General features: G+C 49.5%; 1 protein-coding gene across 2 annotated transcripts in view; it reads left to right on the top strand.

The window, feature by feature from the left end:
* BFSP1 (beaded filament structural protein 1) overlaps positions 1 to 17026 on the top strand; it is a 52428-nt gene that overhangs the window by 24127 nt on the left and 11275 nt on the right. The window contains exons 1-4 of one of the 2 annotated variants that reach the window (XM_031434278.2): positions 550 to 923; positions 5776 to 5836; positions 12450 to 12545; positions 15156 to 15248. In XM_031434278.2, coding sequence (XP_031290138.2) covers positions 550 to 923; positions 5776 to 5836; positions 12450 to 12545; positions 15156 to 15248 — 624 coding nt within the window. Of the gene's footprint in view, positions 1 to 549; positions 924 to 5775; positions 5837 to 12449; positions 12546 to 15155; positions 15249 to 17026 lie in introns of those variants that run through there. The other variant, XM_064475902.1, reaches the window with a different exon arrangement.

Raw genomic sequence — 17026 nt, 5'->3', positions numbered from 1 at the left:
GCCACGTGATTTTGCATCCATGGTTAAGAACCCCTCATGTAAGGAGGGGTCCTGAATGTCATGTAATTATGAAAAAGAACTGCTTAAGCAATCAGAAAAAAAATGATGTTAAAAAGTTCTAGGATCGGGAGCTTGACTGAGAGAGAAGAGATGAAGAGACGGGTCCTTGGGCTCTCGAGCTAGTCCACGTTTAACAAGCTCCCTTGGGCTTCCTTCACAATTCCCAGTGGAAACTGTCAAAAGAAAGGCACGCCCCTCCCGTCCTCCTGCCCCTCCACTGAATCGTAAAGCCACAGGCTTGAACAATCACGGGACAAAAACCTCATGGCCCAGTTTAACGTTCCAACCCCCAGAGCTGTATAGGCCGCTAATCCAGCGCACAAAAGCCGGCCTGCCGCTCTTTTATTCCTCCCGAGGCGGGAGCAACAGCTGACCAGCTCTGGAACGTCCCAGCGGCGTGCCGCGGGCCTCCGATGTTTATTTAGCGGGCTGCTGGCTCGGCGAGGGGCCCCCGGGAGCCGGCTGCGCGCGCTCGCCCGCACAGGAGCCATGTACCGGCGCAGCTACGTCTTCCAGACCCGCAAGGAGCAGTATGAGCGCGCCGAGGAGGCGCAGCGCTCCGCCGAGCCGGACAGCCTGGCCGAGGGCCGGGCCGCCGCGCCCAGCCTGGCGGCGCTGCAGGGGCTCGGCGAGCGCGTGGCCGCCCACGTCCAGCGGGCCCGGGCGCTCGAACAGCGCCACGCCGTCCTCCGGCGGCAGCTGGACGCCTTCCAGCGCCTGGACGATCTGGCCGGCCCCGAGGACGCCCTCGCCCGCCACGTCGAGGGCAACCGCCAGCGCGCCCGGGACCTGGCGGCCGAGCGCAGCCGGCTGGAGCGCCAGGGCGCAGAGGCGCAGCGCGCGCTCGACGAGTTCCGCAGCAAGTAAGCGCCCGCCGCGGGGGGCGACGCAGGCCGCGCGGGTCCGGGGGCGCGCTGCCACCGGGGTGGGAGGGCCATCTCTGGTCCTGGGGCGACCGAGGACTTCATGCCCGCAGAGGGCACGCACGTGGTGCAGTTCTCTAAGATAGGATAGCTTCGGTTTTGATGGGACTTCACAGTTTACATGAAATGGCCTGATTTACTTTTAATATATTTTCCAATCCAGATATAATTGACGTGCAATAAAATGCAGATTTTTAAGTGCCTAGTTCAGTGAGTTTTGGCAAATGTAGACACCCAGGTAACTACTAAAACAAGATATTTATTCTGTCCCCAGAAAGTTCCCTTCTGCCCTTGAGACTGGGATTCAAGTCTGGAGCATGTCGAATAGTCTTCGCCACATCACAGCCACACCTGGACCGTGTTTCAACATGTGTCCACTAGGGTCTTGCCAGGCACAGTGCGATCCATGGACCAACAGCAATGCCATCACCTAGGAGCTTGTTAGACATGGCGACTCTTGGGCCCACCCCCCAAGCTCCCGAGTCAGACTCTGCATTTTAACAAGGCACCCAGGTGATTCGTAGTTTAAGAAGTTAAACATTGAAGTTGAGACTCTGATCCTGGGCATGGTCCTCCGTTTTGACAGCCTGAATCATGTTTTAAAATCACCTGAAGAGCTATTCAAAGAAAAAAGATGCTCAGGAATTTGTCAGCCTCTTTCCAGGTTATACTGAATGGATGTGCGCTTTGACTCAGCTTGTGCTTCAGGGAATTTACTCTCTGATCCCCTAGCAGGTGTCAAAAGGCATGTCCACAAGGATATTCACTGCAGCGTGATCTGCAGTAGTGAAAATCTGGGACCAACCTAAATGCAACTAACAGGAATCAGGTTATAAAACTGTGCTTCACGCAGTGGAATACTATGGAATTGTGAAAAAACAGTGTGTTATTATGATTCATTTTAAAAAGACAGGGGAAAGAATAGAGATTTTTTGCTGGCATAAGGAAAAAGAGGTCACAGACACAAACATATAATGACACTGGTTACCTATAGGGATAAGGGAGTAGGAACAGAGGTGAGAGGGAGACTTTTAACCTAACATCTTTTCATGTCATTAAAAAAATTCTCTAATCATGTAAAAGATTTATCCGTATAAAAATTATATGAGTTAATTTTAAAAATACAGATGCACAGGCCCCATCTTGGACCTCAAGTAGGGCCCAGGTTTTTCATGTTTAGTGAGTTCTACTGGCAATTCCAGTGAACAAATGGTTTTGGGAACCTCTGGTCTAGGGTAGCCAGAGGATTTTCTCCAAAGGTGCTCTATGTTTGAGTTCCACGTTCTCAATCCCAGTTGTGGACAGGTTATTCATCACTGTGTACTGAGTGTATTTATCAGATCATAACCATCAATTCCATTTCCATTACTGCTTCTGTTTTTAGTTTTGATCCATAGAAGTAGGTTGGGAGCTCGAAGAAGGCATCTGAAAATTCCTACAGCCCTTCCGGAGAAAACTGAAGTTTGGTGAGGGCCTGAGGTGGCAGGACTTGAACTTAGGTTTTTCGCCTTACGCCCATACTCTTTCCGGAACACGATGTCTTGGAGAGAAGCCATTCTTTGGACTCCTTGGAGTGAGGCCCAGAGATAGGACTTCATTAATGCAAAGCTCATGTTCTCTAAGGCAAAGGGAAGTGGATGCTGGTTGACACCCAGGGCAGCTCCATGGGTCATCAGGGCACCCCAGATCCCCACATGGCCCTTACTTGGTCCTTAGGCCACAGTATGTGGTGATTTGGTTGGGCAAGCATGACTGCCATGAGCCCTCATTGAAGGAGTGACCATGTTGAGTTTTCCTGATTTCACTTGGTTTTTGAGTTGTACGTCCATCATGGGGCCATCCCTTCAGGCTGTGTGATTTATTTAATAATTTTCATTAATTTATTCCCTCCCATTGCTGCCTTGGAGAAGTTTTGATATTTTGACTGGAGTTTTGGGATTTGAAATCATTATAAAAATCCTATCTGTCTACATGCATGGAGAAACATAGTGAGTTTGGTTTTATTCCAGAGGTGAGGCAATGACTAGCCAGAACCAGGTGAAAATAATGCAGAAATGGGAAGGTACATGCAGTTTTGCTTGGCATGTTCTTTACCTGGATAGTTGAATAATTTCAAAATCAGGTCTTCAGCACATCAAACAAAGACGAAAGAAAATAAAAGCTAAATAAAAATAAAAATAAATTAAACTACCAAAATACAATGATGAATATAGTCAATTATCCAAATTGCTGAAAGCCAAATAATTCTATAAAACAATCAGATTGAAGCCAAAGTGTTTTTGTCATGTTATCAATTCACTTATATGAATATATTATGAATTCTTACCGTGAATTCTTTATAATGAAATCACTTGTCTTTAATATAATATCTAGGCTTGTCTACAGTACGAAAATCACATTAACATGTTGTTTATCCAATATGTTTTTGAACTACAGAAATTCTTGGATATTTCTAGCAGGAAAAAGTAATGAGAAAATTAGATTTTGTTAACAGTTTTATTCTTAAAGCTATTAAAAAATTATTTCTGGCTCCATTAGAGCCACACAAAAGAAATTGCTAAATGTGACATCCTGGTGTGAAACGTAAAACTTGTGCAAACGTGTTCTGCTTACTGGTTACTAGCTGAGCTTCGTAGAGCAATCTACGAAGAGGTGAGGTGGAAACACTTACCCTGAGGTCAGGGCTTTAATTCTGAGGCATGGTTTTACAGCACCTCTCATAGTGTAAAGTCCTTGACATGGACCCATGGCCTGGGTGTGCAGGAGCACAGAAAGCAATGCTTTGTGGGTTGGGCTGAGCGCTAATCAGGACTAGTTTCAACCACAAATAAACTCCAAGTGACATTGGCTTATCCAAAATGGACATTTGTTTCTTTTCTTGTGTAAGGGCTGGGCTGACAGGTCAGTATGGCACCCCTTGTGTGGCCTTCAAGAAGGTGGCATCCATGCAAGTGCAGGATGGACAAAGGGATGCAGAAAGACATACCTACACCATCTCTTAATAAGATACCTGGAAGTGGCCACAGACTTATGCTTATATCCCATTGGTCAGCACTTGGTCACATGGCCACACTGAGCTGCAAGGAAGGGTGGGAAATGTAGTTCTCTCTTTCAGGCAGCCCTGCAGCAGCCAAGAATGAAGGGCTCTAACTCCTGGAAGAAGGTTAGAAAGGATATTGGGGGCAGCTTACAGGGAATGAGGTGGGGGGGTGTCATTTGAGAAGAGCCTTCTCTCTTTCTTCAGGGGGTAAAATCCCCTCTAGGGGGAAAACTCATTCTGACCAAATGATTCCCGGGGTCTCTCTTCTTCCTTGATCTGGATCATTTTTTAGAAATCTAGGGAAGAAGCTGACTAGGAGGAAAAAAAACACTCCTGCTCCCAGTATCTTCATTAATCTTGTGTATGTTTTTAAAATGTTATTTTAATTTTTATTATTTATTTATTTTGAGTTTTTTGGGGGAGAGGAGGAGGTAATTAGGTTTGTTTGTTTGTTTGTTTACTTATTTATTTATTTTTAGAGGACGTACTAGGGATTGAACCCAGGACCTTGTGCATGCTAAGCACATGCTCTACCATGTGTGCTATACCTTCCCCCACTTTAATTTTTTTAAATGAAGTATAGTTGATTTACAATGTTTCCAGTGTTCAGCACAGTGATCCAGTTTTACATGTATATGCATATATTCTTTTTCAGATTCTCTTCCTTTATAGGTTATTATAAGATATTGAATATAGTTCCCTGTGCAATCTTGTGTATGTCTAAATTTGGGAGGTGTCCCTGCTCTACCCAGGCAGTGTGATGTGGCTGTCAGGATGCAGTTTTGTTGTCAGACTCATGTCTGAGTCCTGACTCCACCCCTGCCTTAGTCTGGAGTCCCTCAGAAGCCAAGCTTCTTTGGGAGGTGGCCTCAGGGAGCACCAGTCAGGGAGCAAGGAAGTGATGCAGGAAGGGAAGGAGCCGACACTGTGTGCATCATTCAGCAAGCTACCATCGTGGCCAGTGGCGCCCACTTGTGGTGTGGAGAACACACCTCCGTTGTCCCAGCTGAGGGTGAGGGAGCGGGGGTATGTATGTACCCACTCTCCCTCTTTCAGAGCCTGTGGCTGCTCCCAGGGGCACTGACTTTCCGATCCATCTGGCCTGCCCTGCCCACCAGATCACGGGAGGCCTTTGGTGTGCAGGGCGGTGCCCACAGAGATGAAGTGAAGTGTCAGGGGCATCGGCTGAGGCCTCGGGCCAGTTTCTCAAACTCAGTTTCCTCATCTTTCACACGGGGGTAACAATAACAGCTGTCTTCCAGGGTTTTGTGAGGATTAAATGGCATAATCCAGAAAAACTGACCCACGTTGATCAATACCGTAGCGTTTGGGATATCCAAACAAGGTCAGGTTAATGGTGCTAGTTGGAGGTGGTTAGGGCAGCCTCTCAGTCTCTGTGCGGCTGCTGCACTTGGGTTACAGGTGTGCTGAGGTACAATTCCCTCGTCCTCTGGGAGGCAGGTGGAGGGGTAGGGGTGCTGGGGGTGGGGGCTGGGCCTCCAGGCTGGGAGACTCCTGTTCCACTTACTGCTCCCAGTTACCCCAGGCACGGTGCCCACGTCAGCACTTCCTGCGTGGGCCGTGTTGGGATAAAGGTTGGGGAGATGTGGGCTTGGAAATGTAGCATCAGCTCCTGCTTTCCTTGAAGAGAGGGCGTAGTTCGCACCTCAGGTCAAATCGAATGCTGATGGTGTGAGCTACACGTGGGGATCGTGGAAGATGCCCAGCTCTCCCCTTATGTCCCATTCGCAGGTATGAAAATGAGTGCCAGTGTCAACTGCTGCTGAAAGACATGCTCGAACGGCTTAACAAGGTGAGCCGAGCCCGTCCTCGGGTTCCGGTAGGTTCCCGACCAGATGGTGCTAAATGGCTGCGATGACTGTTTAACACACCTCCTCTTTGTGTTTTTTCAGGGTTCCCCTATTTCTTTCCCTGTCACTCTCTCTTTTTTTTCAATTTTCTTTTTCTTTATTTTATTGAAGTGTAGTTGATTTACAATGTTTCAGGTGTACAGCAAAGTGATTTAGTTTATATTCTTTTCCATTATAGGTTATTACAAGATATTGAATATAGTTCCCTTTGCCATACAGTACATTTTTGTTGTTTATCTGTTTTATATGTAGTAGTGTGTATCTGTTAATCTTAAATTCCCTATTTATCTCTTCCCCCATGTTTCCCTTTGGTAACCATAAGTTTGTTTTCTATGTCTGTGAGTTTGTTTCTGTTTTTTAAATAAGTTCATCTGTATCATTTTTTTTAGATTCCACATATAAGTGATATCATATGGTATTTGTCTTTCTCTGGCTGACTTACTTCACTTAGTATGATAATCTCTAGTCCATCCATGTTGCTGCAGTTGGCATTATGTCATTCTTTTTCATGGCCGAGTAATAGTCCATCACACACACACACACACACACACACACACACACACACACACACACACACACACACCCTCCACATCTTCTTTATCCAGTCATCTGTTGATGGACACTTAGGTTGCTTGCATATCTTAGCTATTGTAAATAGTACTGCTTTGAACATTGGGGTGCATATGTCTTTTTGAATTAGAGTTTTCATCTTTTCTGGGTATATGCCCAGGAGTGGGATTGCTGGATCATATGGTAGCTCTATTTTCAATTATTTATGGACCTTCCATACTGTTCTCCATAGCACCTGCACCAATTTACATTCCCACCAACAGTGTTGGGGGGTTCCCTTTTCTCCTCAGCCTCTTCAGCATTTATTATTTGTAGACTTTTTGATGCTGGCCATTCTTACAGGTGTGAGGTGATATCACTCTCCTTCTTGACTTCATAATTTAAACTGAAACTCTGTGAGTGAGTTCACATGCCCAGCTTCCTGCTGGAGACCCTCCTGCGGGGTTGTGTGGAGTTGCTCCTTGCAGGGGAAGTTTCCTTCTTTGGATCCTCCATCATCATTCTAACTGATTGGATTTTCTGCTTTAGCCAGGAGAACTTGACCACCAAATAGCAGAATAATCCTGGACCACAGAGGTTGGACAAAACCAGGGATGGCAAACAGCTGTAAGCATTATCCTTTTCTGATCGCTTCAGACCTCGAGTGTCAGAGGGGAAGGACCCACGGGGGCTGAGTAGTTGCAAGGTTGCTTATCCAGGATACCTGGCTGCCTTCCCCTCCCCGCTTCATCGCCCATGACCTCATCCGAGTTGCTGATAAAACCTGGCACCCTTACCTGCTGTGCCCAGATGTGGCCTTAAGATTCTTCTCCACGTGGGACTCCAGGCAACGGCTTTGGAGAGTCAAGTTTAGCTCAGGGTTAGGTCAGCCTGCTGGCCATTTCCTGGCTTTGTCCATCCTCTGTTGTCTTGGATTATTCTGCTAGTTGCTGGGAAGTCAGAACTACACTCTAGAGACGCTGACTTTTGCTTTGTTTATGTTACCTGCTGTGTGATGCTTCTGTGCCCTTCCCTGTTTGAGCATATGCTGTGCCATCCAAATCAGGACACTGTGCCAGGGTAATTGTGCAGGTCAATTGAAACTGGACTGTCTCAGGCCCACTGGACATCTACAGCAGGTGACATGAAAGTTTCTTTTCAAATACAGGGAAATAAAAATGAGTGAATTTGAAAAGAATACAGGGTGAATCACAGTAGAATATTTTGGATAGGGCAGAAATCGTGAGTGAACACAGGATGCAGATACAGTGAGCTGGGGAGGTCCCTGTACTAGCTTGTGGGAGCCTCAGAACAGCCTTGTGGTCTGGGGATTTTTAACCCTCAGAAATGACCTGGTCCAATCCCTTCTCTTTGTCAGTGAGAGAACTCATCCTTGGCGAAGCTAAGGAGCCCCGCTGCCCATCCACGGCAGGTGTGGGCAGGAGTAGGGTCTTCTGTGTCCATGGTTCATTCTTTCCTTCCTGAGGACAGGCAGGGAATGGCCGTCCCTCCGGAGGCAGACACAAAGCCAGAGTCTCCGGGTGAAAATGGCCCCTTTGCACTTGATGTTGGTGCCCCTGCCCACCGCCATCCCCGGGCCACCCTTGAGGTCATGCAGACACACTGAGAACACTGGCAGCTTCTGATCCGAAGGAGGCAGAGTCCAGAAGTGCGGGCGTTAGCACCCCAGGAGCGACCCTTGGCCGCTGAGGGGCAGGAGAGGGTGGCTGAGTCCCTGGCTGGCCCACCCCTCGTGGCAGCACTGCAGAGGTGAGTTTTCTGGTCTCTCAGGAGGTCCCCGCAGGACTGAGCCTGTTGTCCACAGAGGGAACCTGCTCATCACACACCTTTATTGGCTTTGTTCCTCTCCCTGTGCCCTGGAATCACCGGTACCCAGTCCTTGCCTCGGGGTCAGCTTCTGAGAAATTCAAACTAAGATAGCCTCTCAAGGGCTTGGCCAGGTGAAGGCTGGACCTTCCAGTTCTCTGTCCCCTGACATGGTCACAGGAGAAGAAGGAGGGACAGTAGAATTCACGTCTGCTTAGCTGTCAGGTCACTGATCTTAGTCTACAAAGCTTGGAATGTCTCCATCCCTCACATCAACCAGGTTTTGATGGTCAACTCAGCCTACTGTCCATTTCCTTTGGTCTCGTGGGACAGCTTCTTCCTCGGCCGTGGCCGTGGGAAAGGAGGTACACTAGGAATCACTGACCCAGTCTTTGAATATGGCTTGGGAAACATCACAATGTATGGACAGGCCTGGATGCTGCTGTGTTCATGAAGCTGCCATCTGTGAATACTGCCCGTGTAGTCAAACCTCCCGAACAGACTGCCTATATTTTTAACAGCCAAATAAGTTAAAGCCGTTCTTTGCTATGCACTTTGAAATAAAATAAATTCCTCAACATACTACTTACATGCTCTGGCCAAAGTTATTCCGATTTTAAGGTTTTGGATGTATTAAGAATTCCCGATGGCTTTTAAATCTTTGGGTTTGGCTAACCTCTAGGACTCACAGTTCATATATATATATAAGCTATAAGGAATAGACTTGAGAATTTCTCTTTTTTTTTTCTTGGAATCCCTAGAATTTTATAATGACGTGGGTTCTGATCAAATGCTTTCACTTGAAAACAACTTTAAGAAATGCAGTTGTTTTAAGCACCTGCCACAGGGGCTTTCCCATGTAATTCGTGTGTCTTAAACACGTCTGGGAAGGAGCCAGAGGCGAGGGAGTTTAGGGGATGAAAGAATGGGGCATGAAGCTTTCGCTTTCAGGGCTACAAGCCTTCCTGTGCCCGAGAATTCATCTGAGGCTGGAAATGAACCTCTGGAGCAGAAGAGAGGGGCCTGGGAGAGGAGAGTTTAGGAGGAAGCTGGCAGCGGAAGAACAGAAGGGCAGAGGAAGAGAGAGGAAGGATGTGGAGGGAGAGAGGGAGAGAGAGCAAGCGGAGGCGGCGAGGGGGCCGGGGGGAGGGAGAGAGGGTGGGGAGCGGTAGGACTCACCCAGCATCTTCCTCCAGGCCGGCGCTTGGAAGGGAAGTGACCCCAACATTTTTGGAAAGGTTTTTGACATCCAGAATTGAAGTAGGTGTTTTTTAATCAAACCCTAATTAACTAGAAATCTAAAAAGAATTTGAATACCCATTCGTTAGCAGTTTTTTTTTTTTTTGCTTTGTTTTGTTTGTTGTTTATTTTTTTAGTTGGGCTTCTCCAAGGCTGGGTTTGAGGCTGGGCCTGGATACAGACACTGGGGTTTTTAATGGCTTTCTAGCATTTCTGTGGCTGGGTGGGCAAGGCTGATTTTTCAAGGGTACATTAGAGTCTACTTACTTCTCCAGTCCCTTTCTCAAAAACAGTCTTGACCGGTGGTTCTGAATCTTCGGTGTACGCCCTCCGGAGGGTGTGTTAGCACAGGCTCCTGGGTCTCAGCCTGGAAGTCCTGACCCGGCAGGTCTGGGAGACACCAGATTTGTTACCTTTCTAGTCATTCCAGGCGTGCGGTCCAGGGCCCACACTTGGAGAACCACTGGCCTAGATGTGAAACAGACACGGTACCAGGGTTGGAGTGTTTCCTAGCGTTAGACGGTTGGCCCAGAGTCTCGATTTGGAAAAATCGAGGTGCTTCTGCTGGTGGAGCTTTTGAAAATGCAGCGGCCAGCATCCGAAGCATAATGAAACCACAAGCGTCTACACATTGCTGAGCTCTGGCACGCACGAAAGAAAACACTTCCAAACGAGTTCTCCCCCTGAATCAGCAACTGCACATCCCAGCGACAGCTGCTCACCTTCGGGAGTGTTCCGAGGCCGTTTATCAGATGACTGTCCTCAAAGCAAGAGAATGTGCTTGCAGAGCATCTGGTTAATCTCTCCTGCAAGGACAAATGTGGGCTGGCCTTTTATTGTCGCTGTGAGCAGGGTTAAAGGTTGGCCGATGGGACCTGAGAGCGGTTGTTTGGCGTGATCTGGGGGGTGGCGGGGAAGCGTGGCAGGCAGCTTGCGGGGTGGGACCAGTGCTCAGCACTCAGCTCTCTGATGGTGGAGAGAAGCCCAAGACATTCCAGTCCCATAATCGTCCCTGTTAACTGCCATTAACTAGCTGCACGAGTGCTGGCTCAGCCTGGTCTCAGCCTTCTCGTCTGTAAGGGGAGACCGGTTTCTGAGCTGTGCTGGGCAGAGCCCTCAGGTTCCACGGGTTTGCCTGAAGGGCCTCTGAGGGAGGAGGGTTGCTAGGCTGAGCAGGGTTCCTGTTCCCTCATCGTGTCCTTCTAGAAGCACACCTCTGCTTTGATCTAGCGCAAAGATAAACTCTGAAGTGCTCTTGGGTGGACAAAACAGTTCCAGAAGTTTGAGTTGGGTGAGCGTTGGCCACTCCTCGACCATCTTTCTGAAGTTTCAGACCAAATTCACATGGACAGATATGTACTAAATAAGCATTTATTCCGATGCAGGCTCCCAAAATTCCTGCAGCCTGTTCTTCATGAAGTCCCGGCTCCCTGTCGTTTTAGATGCCAAGGTGACACTTTGCATGAAAAGCTCCTTCAAGGCAGGTGATACAGTAAAGTCAGGATTCTGATATCCTCAGCGTCAGCATCAGAAGATCGTCTCCTCCTACACCAGTGGACTTTTACAGGGATGGTCATAAGGACTCGAGTGCCTTTCCTAGGAGTGCAGGCCAAAGGCCTCCCTGGAAGCTAAACCCAACTAGAGCCAGGAGGGCCAGTATCTCAGAATATCTTGGTCAGGCCACATACTTTAACTGTCCTAACTTTTCATGTGGGGGTAGAGTGTCTTAAATATTTTAGCAAACCACATATCTGTATTAATGAGAGCCTATTGCTAACAGTCATCATGCTTTTTAACAAGCCATTAGGAAGGCAGTAAAAATTCACTTAGCGAGGCCTTAGGTAGTGGAGGTGTCTCCGGAGAAGGGGCAAGTAACACACACTGGTAACAGCTCGCTGAACTGCTGAAGTATTTAATTCCAGACGTCACAGTGCTATGCTATTAGGACCATGCACGTGTCTTCATATCTATTTGGTTGATCCAAACAAGGTCAATGAGATAAAAGTTGATGAAGTATCGAAAAGTTTGGTGAGAACATTCAGCTTTCTGTCCTAAGTCTCATTTCCAACTTTAAAGGAACAAACGCTATTCATGTTAAAAACGCACTTGATATTGAAGATACATGGTCTTAAGTAAGTGTCGGTAGCCCAGAAAACTGTTACAATTAAGGTTTCCGGTTCCACAGGCTGTCTTTTCACTTCGTTGAGGGTCTCTTGCTGAGCAGAGGTTTTGAGTTCGATGCAGTCTCACTTGTTAACTGTTGACTTTTGTTTTCTTAGGATTTTTATGTGTAGGTGTTAAATCATTTAAGTCTTCAATCCATTTAAGTTCATTTTTGTGAATGGTGTAAGATAGGGGTCTAGCTTCCTTTTAAAACTAAGGTTTCTGTGTTAAGGGAAAACTATTTCTTAGTCTTAGAAATTCAACTCATCGATGACAGGACATAGAACAAATACAGACTTAACTTAAATGTTAAGGTGATTGGTCTGTAAATATATGCTTTCTCCTTGATCTTCCTCTATCAAGGTTTCTCACCCTGGCCCTACTGGCATTTTGGACTGGTTAATCCTTTGCTGGGTGGGGTTGTCCTGTGTATTGTAGGACATTCAGCAGCATCCCTGGCCTCTACCCAGAAGATACCCATAGTAACACCCCACCACCCAACTGACAATGAAAAATATCTCCAGATATTGTCAAATTTCCTGATTTGGGCAAAACCACTCCCCACTAGAACTGCTATTCTAGACCAGGTCCAGTGGGCTAACCCAATGCTTTGCTAGAAATGCAGAATCTCAGACACCCTCCTGGACCAAACCACAGCCTGCGTTTCAGTAAGCGCCGGGGAGGGGGTTCTGGGTGTTCAGCCATCGGGCTGGATTCTCCCCATGCCCGATGCCCCACGCAGACCCTCAAGGCTGGGACCCGTGCCTCTCTCCGCAGGAAGCTGATGAGGCCTTGCTGCGTAACCTGCGCCTTCAGATCGAAGCCCAGTTTCTGCAGGACGATATCAGTGCGGCCAAGGACAGGTTCAAAAAGGTAACTATGGCCCTTCTGAAGCCCCTCCCCCCAGAAAGCCGGCCCAGGGCACTCGTGGGGGGCTGAAACATGAGATGGCTGGAGCGGGCTTCCTTTTGTGTGCGTTGGCCCTGGTGGGCTGGTTGCTGGACGGCCCTTGGTGAACCAGGCGTGTGTCGAGGAGGAGGTGGCAGTGCGTGTGCGTGTGCGTGGCAGGGGTGGGAGCTCATATCTGTGTAATGCCGTCCAGTCCACAGGATGGTCTATAGCTCCGTCTTGATTGACCTCTAGCCTGTCAAGTGCTTCCCCTCAGAAAATGCAACAATTGTAATTTTTTAGTGCTGCTTCTGATGGAACAGGTGGCATTCAGGAGCCTCTCATGTATTGCTGTGCTCTGCCCCGACCCCCACCAGCTTCTCACAGGCCTCCCCGTGTGTGTGTGGGGGCTTTATGTTCTGGGAAAATCCAGTCCTGGAGCTGTGTAACCGAGGGCCAGTGGCCTAACCTCTCTGAGCTTCTTCATCTTCAAAATGCGAATGCCAGGCCCTCCTTCCCGCACAGCTGTGTTACCTGAGCGTAGCTGACGTGTGAGCCTGGCGGGGCCCGTGGGGCTGACCTCCCCAGTGGGCTCTGGCCTCCCTCCAGCTGCCCGGATCTGCCTCAGGGCCCTCTCGAGGCAGCAGAGGGCAGCTCTGCCTCACAGGACGTGTTGGGGAGTTGATGCCCTGGGAGCCGCGTCGCAGGGACGGCCGGGAGGTGGCGGACACGTGCCCCAGCTCCCGCTCACCTGCTTTTCTGCCTGGCTCCAAGGTCCCGGCTAGCTCCTGGCACCCACGGGGGCCGCTCAGCTGATAACACGGAGCCTTATCTCGGCTGCCTTTCCTTCCCAGTCTCACCTCCCCGCTCCAGTACTTGTGTTTCTCGGTGCCTTCGCCCAGCTAAACTGTTTGCACTCAGATCCTTCTGCATCCTAGTAGGGGCTGCTGTAACAAAGTGCCACGGACTGGGTAGCTTATGAGCAACAGAAATTCATTTCTCAGTTCCGGAGACCAGAAGTCTGAGATCAGGGTCCCAGCAGGTCGGGCTCTGGTGAGAGCCCTCTTCCCGGCTTGCAGACGGCTGCCTTCTCACTGTGCGCTCAGCTGGCTTTCCTGGGTTCGTGTGCACAGAGCTCTCTAGAGCCTCTTCTTCTAAGGGCACTAATCCCATCTGGGGCCCCACCCTCATGACCACGTATAAATCTAATTCTTTCTCAAAGGCCCCACCTCCAAATACCATCCCGCTGGGGGTTAGGGGTTTAGCATGTGAATTTTGGAGGACACAGCATTCAATCTACAATCGTCTGCTGCTGGGAAGCACAAACTAAGGCTACGTGGTGATACACGTGCAGTGCCTGGTACCGCCTGGAGCTTGGCAAGTGCTCAGCCGATGTCAGATTCTCCTCCTGCCTCAGTGTATACCTGCTTCAGCACCGCGAGCAGCCCTGATGCTCTGCACAGAAGGGATAGCCCCCTCTCCCCCCACCCCTCCAACTTCCTATCAGGACCCGCCTGTTTCCTCCTCCCCACCTACCTCCTTGCCTCTGCTGTGCTTTTCAGGAATGCTGGGAGCGGGGCCTGGGGGGCAGTTTCTGTGCAGCTCAAAGCATCCTTCAAGGCTTTTTAGAATAATAATAATAATAACAACAACAACAATAGCTCATATTCTGAATCTTCTGTGCACTGTCTTATCCCAACAAGAGCCTTTCGAGAGAGTCTTGGGTTCCCTGGCAGCAGAGCCCAAGGTGCTGTGTTGATGGAGAGCCCCCAGGAGAAGGCGGGGAGCGGGATGGCACAGGGGGAGCAGCTGAGCAGAGCTGTGCGCTTCCCTGGAGTTGAGCTTCAGCCTGATCCCGTGGGGGGCTCTGCAGCGTGAATCGCACCACAGGGCTGGTCCCATCTTGAGGCAAGAGGGTTGGCTTTGGTCCTCCTGTGCCAGGGAGTCATTGGTCCAGGTTGGGGATGAGGTGGGGTGAGGGGGAGTTTTGTAGCTTCCCGGACCAGATGACCATTGTCCGGCCGAGGGCAGCTCTCCAGAGGGGGGCAGCTGTGCTGTGTCATCGGCCCCCACGCTCGGAGCTCTGCTGGTAAGAGAGATCAGGCACCCCGTCCAGACTGCTAGCCCTCTTTTGTAGCCGATTCTGAGTTTTAGGAGGTTTAAGTAGCTTGCCTGAGGCCACATGCAGCTAGGAAAGCCGGTAAGTGAGTTAGTCCAGGTCCGACTGACCAGAGCCTGTCCTTTGAAGCATGGCTCCGTTCTGGGGTCGGCAGGGGTCCTCTGTGCCCTGGGGCCTCTTTGTCTTCCATCCGTGCTTTTCTCTCGGACCCCTGCCATCCAGGGCTCTGCGGAGACAGCACAAAGCAGCCATGTAACTGAAGGGGCAGGTGACAAAACCAAGCCTCGGTTCGCCCACCGGCCCGTTGTCCTTGTGACGGTTTGAGGAGGGTAAAGTGCCCTCTGCACAGATCGCGGTCCGTCCTACTTGTGACAGTGGAGCGCGCAGAAGCGTTCGCCCCTGGGGTCACCTGGTCCTGGAAGGAAAAATCCCGGCGGCTCAGGTTTGAACGAGAATGCTTCCCTTCCCCCCAACAGAACCTTCTGGAGATTCAGACATACGTCACCATCCTGCAGCAGATCATCCAGACCACCCCGCAAGCAGCCACCATAACGAGCGGGATGAGAGAGGTAAGGACGGAGCTCAGGCTGCAGGGGACGCCCCGGGGAGGCCCGTGGTGCAGCCTGCGAGCCCGGCTCACAGAGACCCAGGGAGAGGTGTCCGCGGTGGGTTAACGCTTCCCCGCCTGCACTGGGCACTCACGTTTGAAGTTCACTCTTCTGCTCTTCCACCCAGACAGTGGAGGCTGGTGTTTAGACATCTGAGGATGTAGACTGTGTCCCTGACCACTTCCTAGGCACTTCCTTTGGGGATTACGGGCTCTTCTTCCTCGCCTGGTTTGTCAGGAACCAGCAGACCATTTCCCAAGCGCTGCAGCGTCACTGCATCCCCGCCGGCAGCGGGTGGGAGTTTATGTTGCTCTGCGTCCTTGCCAGTGCTGGCTCTGTTGGGTTTTGTTTTGGCTTTGCTGTTGGCTAATAGATATGCTGTGTATTTTGCTGTGCCTGTAACTCGCAGCCCCTAATGACTAATGATGCAGAGCATCTTTTCAGGTGCTTATTTGCCACCCAGATAACTTCTTTGTTGGGCTCCTAGGCAAGTCATTTGCCCCCCTTTTTTTTTAATTGTGTTGTTTGTTTTCTTAATCTCTCGTATCAATTGGACCATCATTTTGAGTACAGAGAGCCTCAGACACTTAGTGACTATGTTTTCAAGGTCAGGCTCTGCTAATGATTATGCGAGTCTGTGGCATGAAAATTCTTGGGAAAGCATAGAGATGATTGAAGCCAATTTTTAAAAAATCGGGATTTGGATGTAAAACCGTAGTCCCAGTATAATGTTCCAAATTCCTTCTTCACTCCGCTGTCCAGCAGCTCAACAGGATGGCGGTGTGTCTTTTCCCCTAATGTGGTTTATGGGATTTTGTGACCGAAAAGGATGCAGATTAAAACACAAATGTCACTTGCCCTTCCTCCAGAGGACTGGAGGCGGGGACAGGGCGCTGTGGACGGGTCAGCTGGTAAGATTCTGAGTTTTTCTGCAAGGGTGCCTTTGGACAGAAATCTGCCCAGAGCCCCACTTCACAGAACCAGTGGGTGGCTGACTGCTCGAGGATTTTTTGGTTTGTTTTAAACTAATTTTTTTTTATATCAAAGCTAAAGAAAATCCGAAATTTGCTTTTGGAGACACTTTAGAACCCTGCCAAGTAACAATTAAGAGGCAGGAAAGTTACTTTTTGGCCCCGACAAGAGTATTCTTGTCTGCCTTTCCCACCAATGACCCTTGCAGGCTCCCGCTGCCCTTAGTGTAACCGGGCTGCCATTCAGGCCTGAAGAGCAGCTCCTCCTGAGGCATAATTTTCTTTGTCAGAGGTGTCTTTCCAGACACCTTATTTCTTCTTTGCAAATCTGTTCCCCTTTAGTGCAAAGGTGTTTTACGTCAGCTCACACTTTTAAAATCATACCATCTGTTCCCTGGTAACCCAGTTCCTCTGAGCTGTAGATTGATGGAGGCGTCTACAGGTAGTTTGACAGCGTCAATGATCGCCAGCGATCCGCAGCATCGCCTGGAGGTTGAGAGACGCACAGACGCTCCAGCCCGACCCCCAGCAGGTCCGCTGAGTCAGAATCTGCGTTTTAGCGAGACGCTCAGGGATTCACGTGCACGCTAATAAGCAGATTCGGAAAGTTATCAAGGATGTAATTAGCGCTGCTTCCTGGGAGCACGGGGTTGCTGTGTCCTTAAAGCACAATGCCCGTGCCCTCTCACCAGAGGCCATGGGTGACACCCCTGTGGTCAGATAAAGCTGGTTTATTATTCCCTGCAGGAGAGGGGGGTGTGCGCCGTG

Source organism: Camelus dromedarius, chromosome 18 (assembly GCF_036321535.1).
Source record: "Camelus dromedarius isolate mCamDro1 chromosome 18, mCamDro1.pat, whole genome shotgun sequence".
NCBI lineage: Eukaryota > Metazoa > Chordata > Mammalia > Artiodactyla > Camelidae > Camelus > Camelus dromedarius.
Note: the sequence above shows the minus strand (reverse complement) of the source record. Positions and strands in the feature narration are given on the sequence as shown.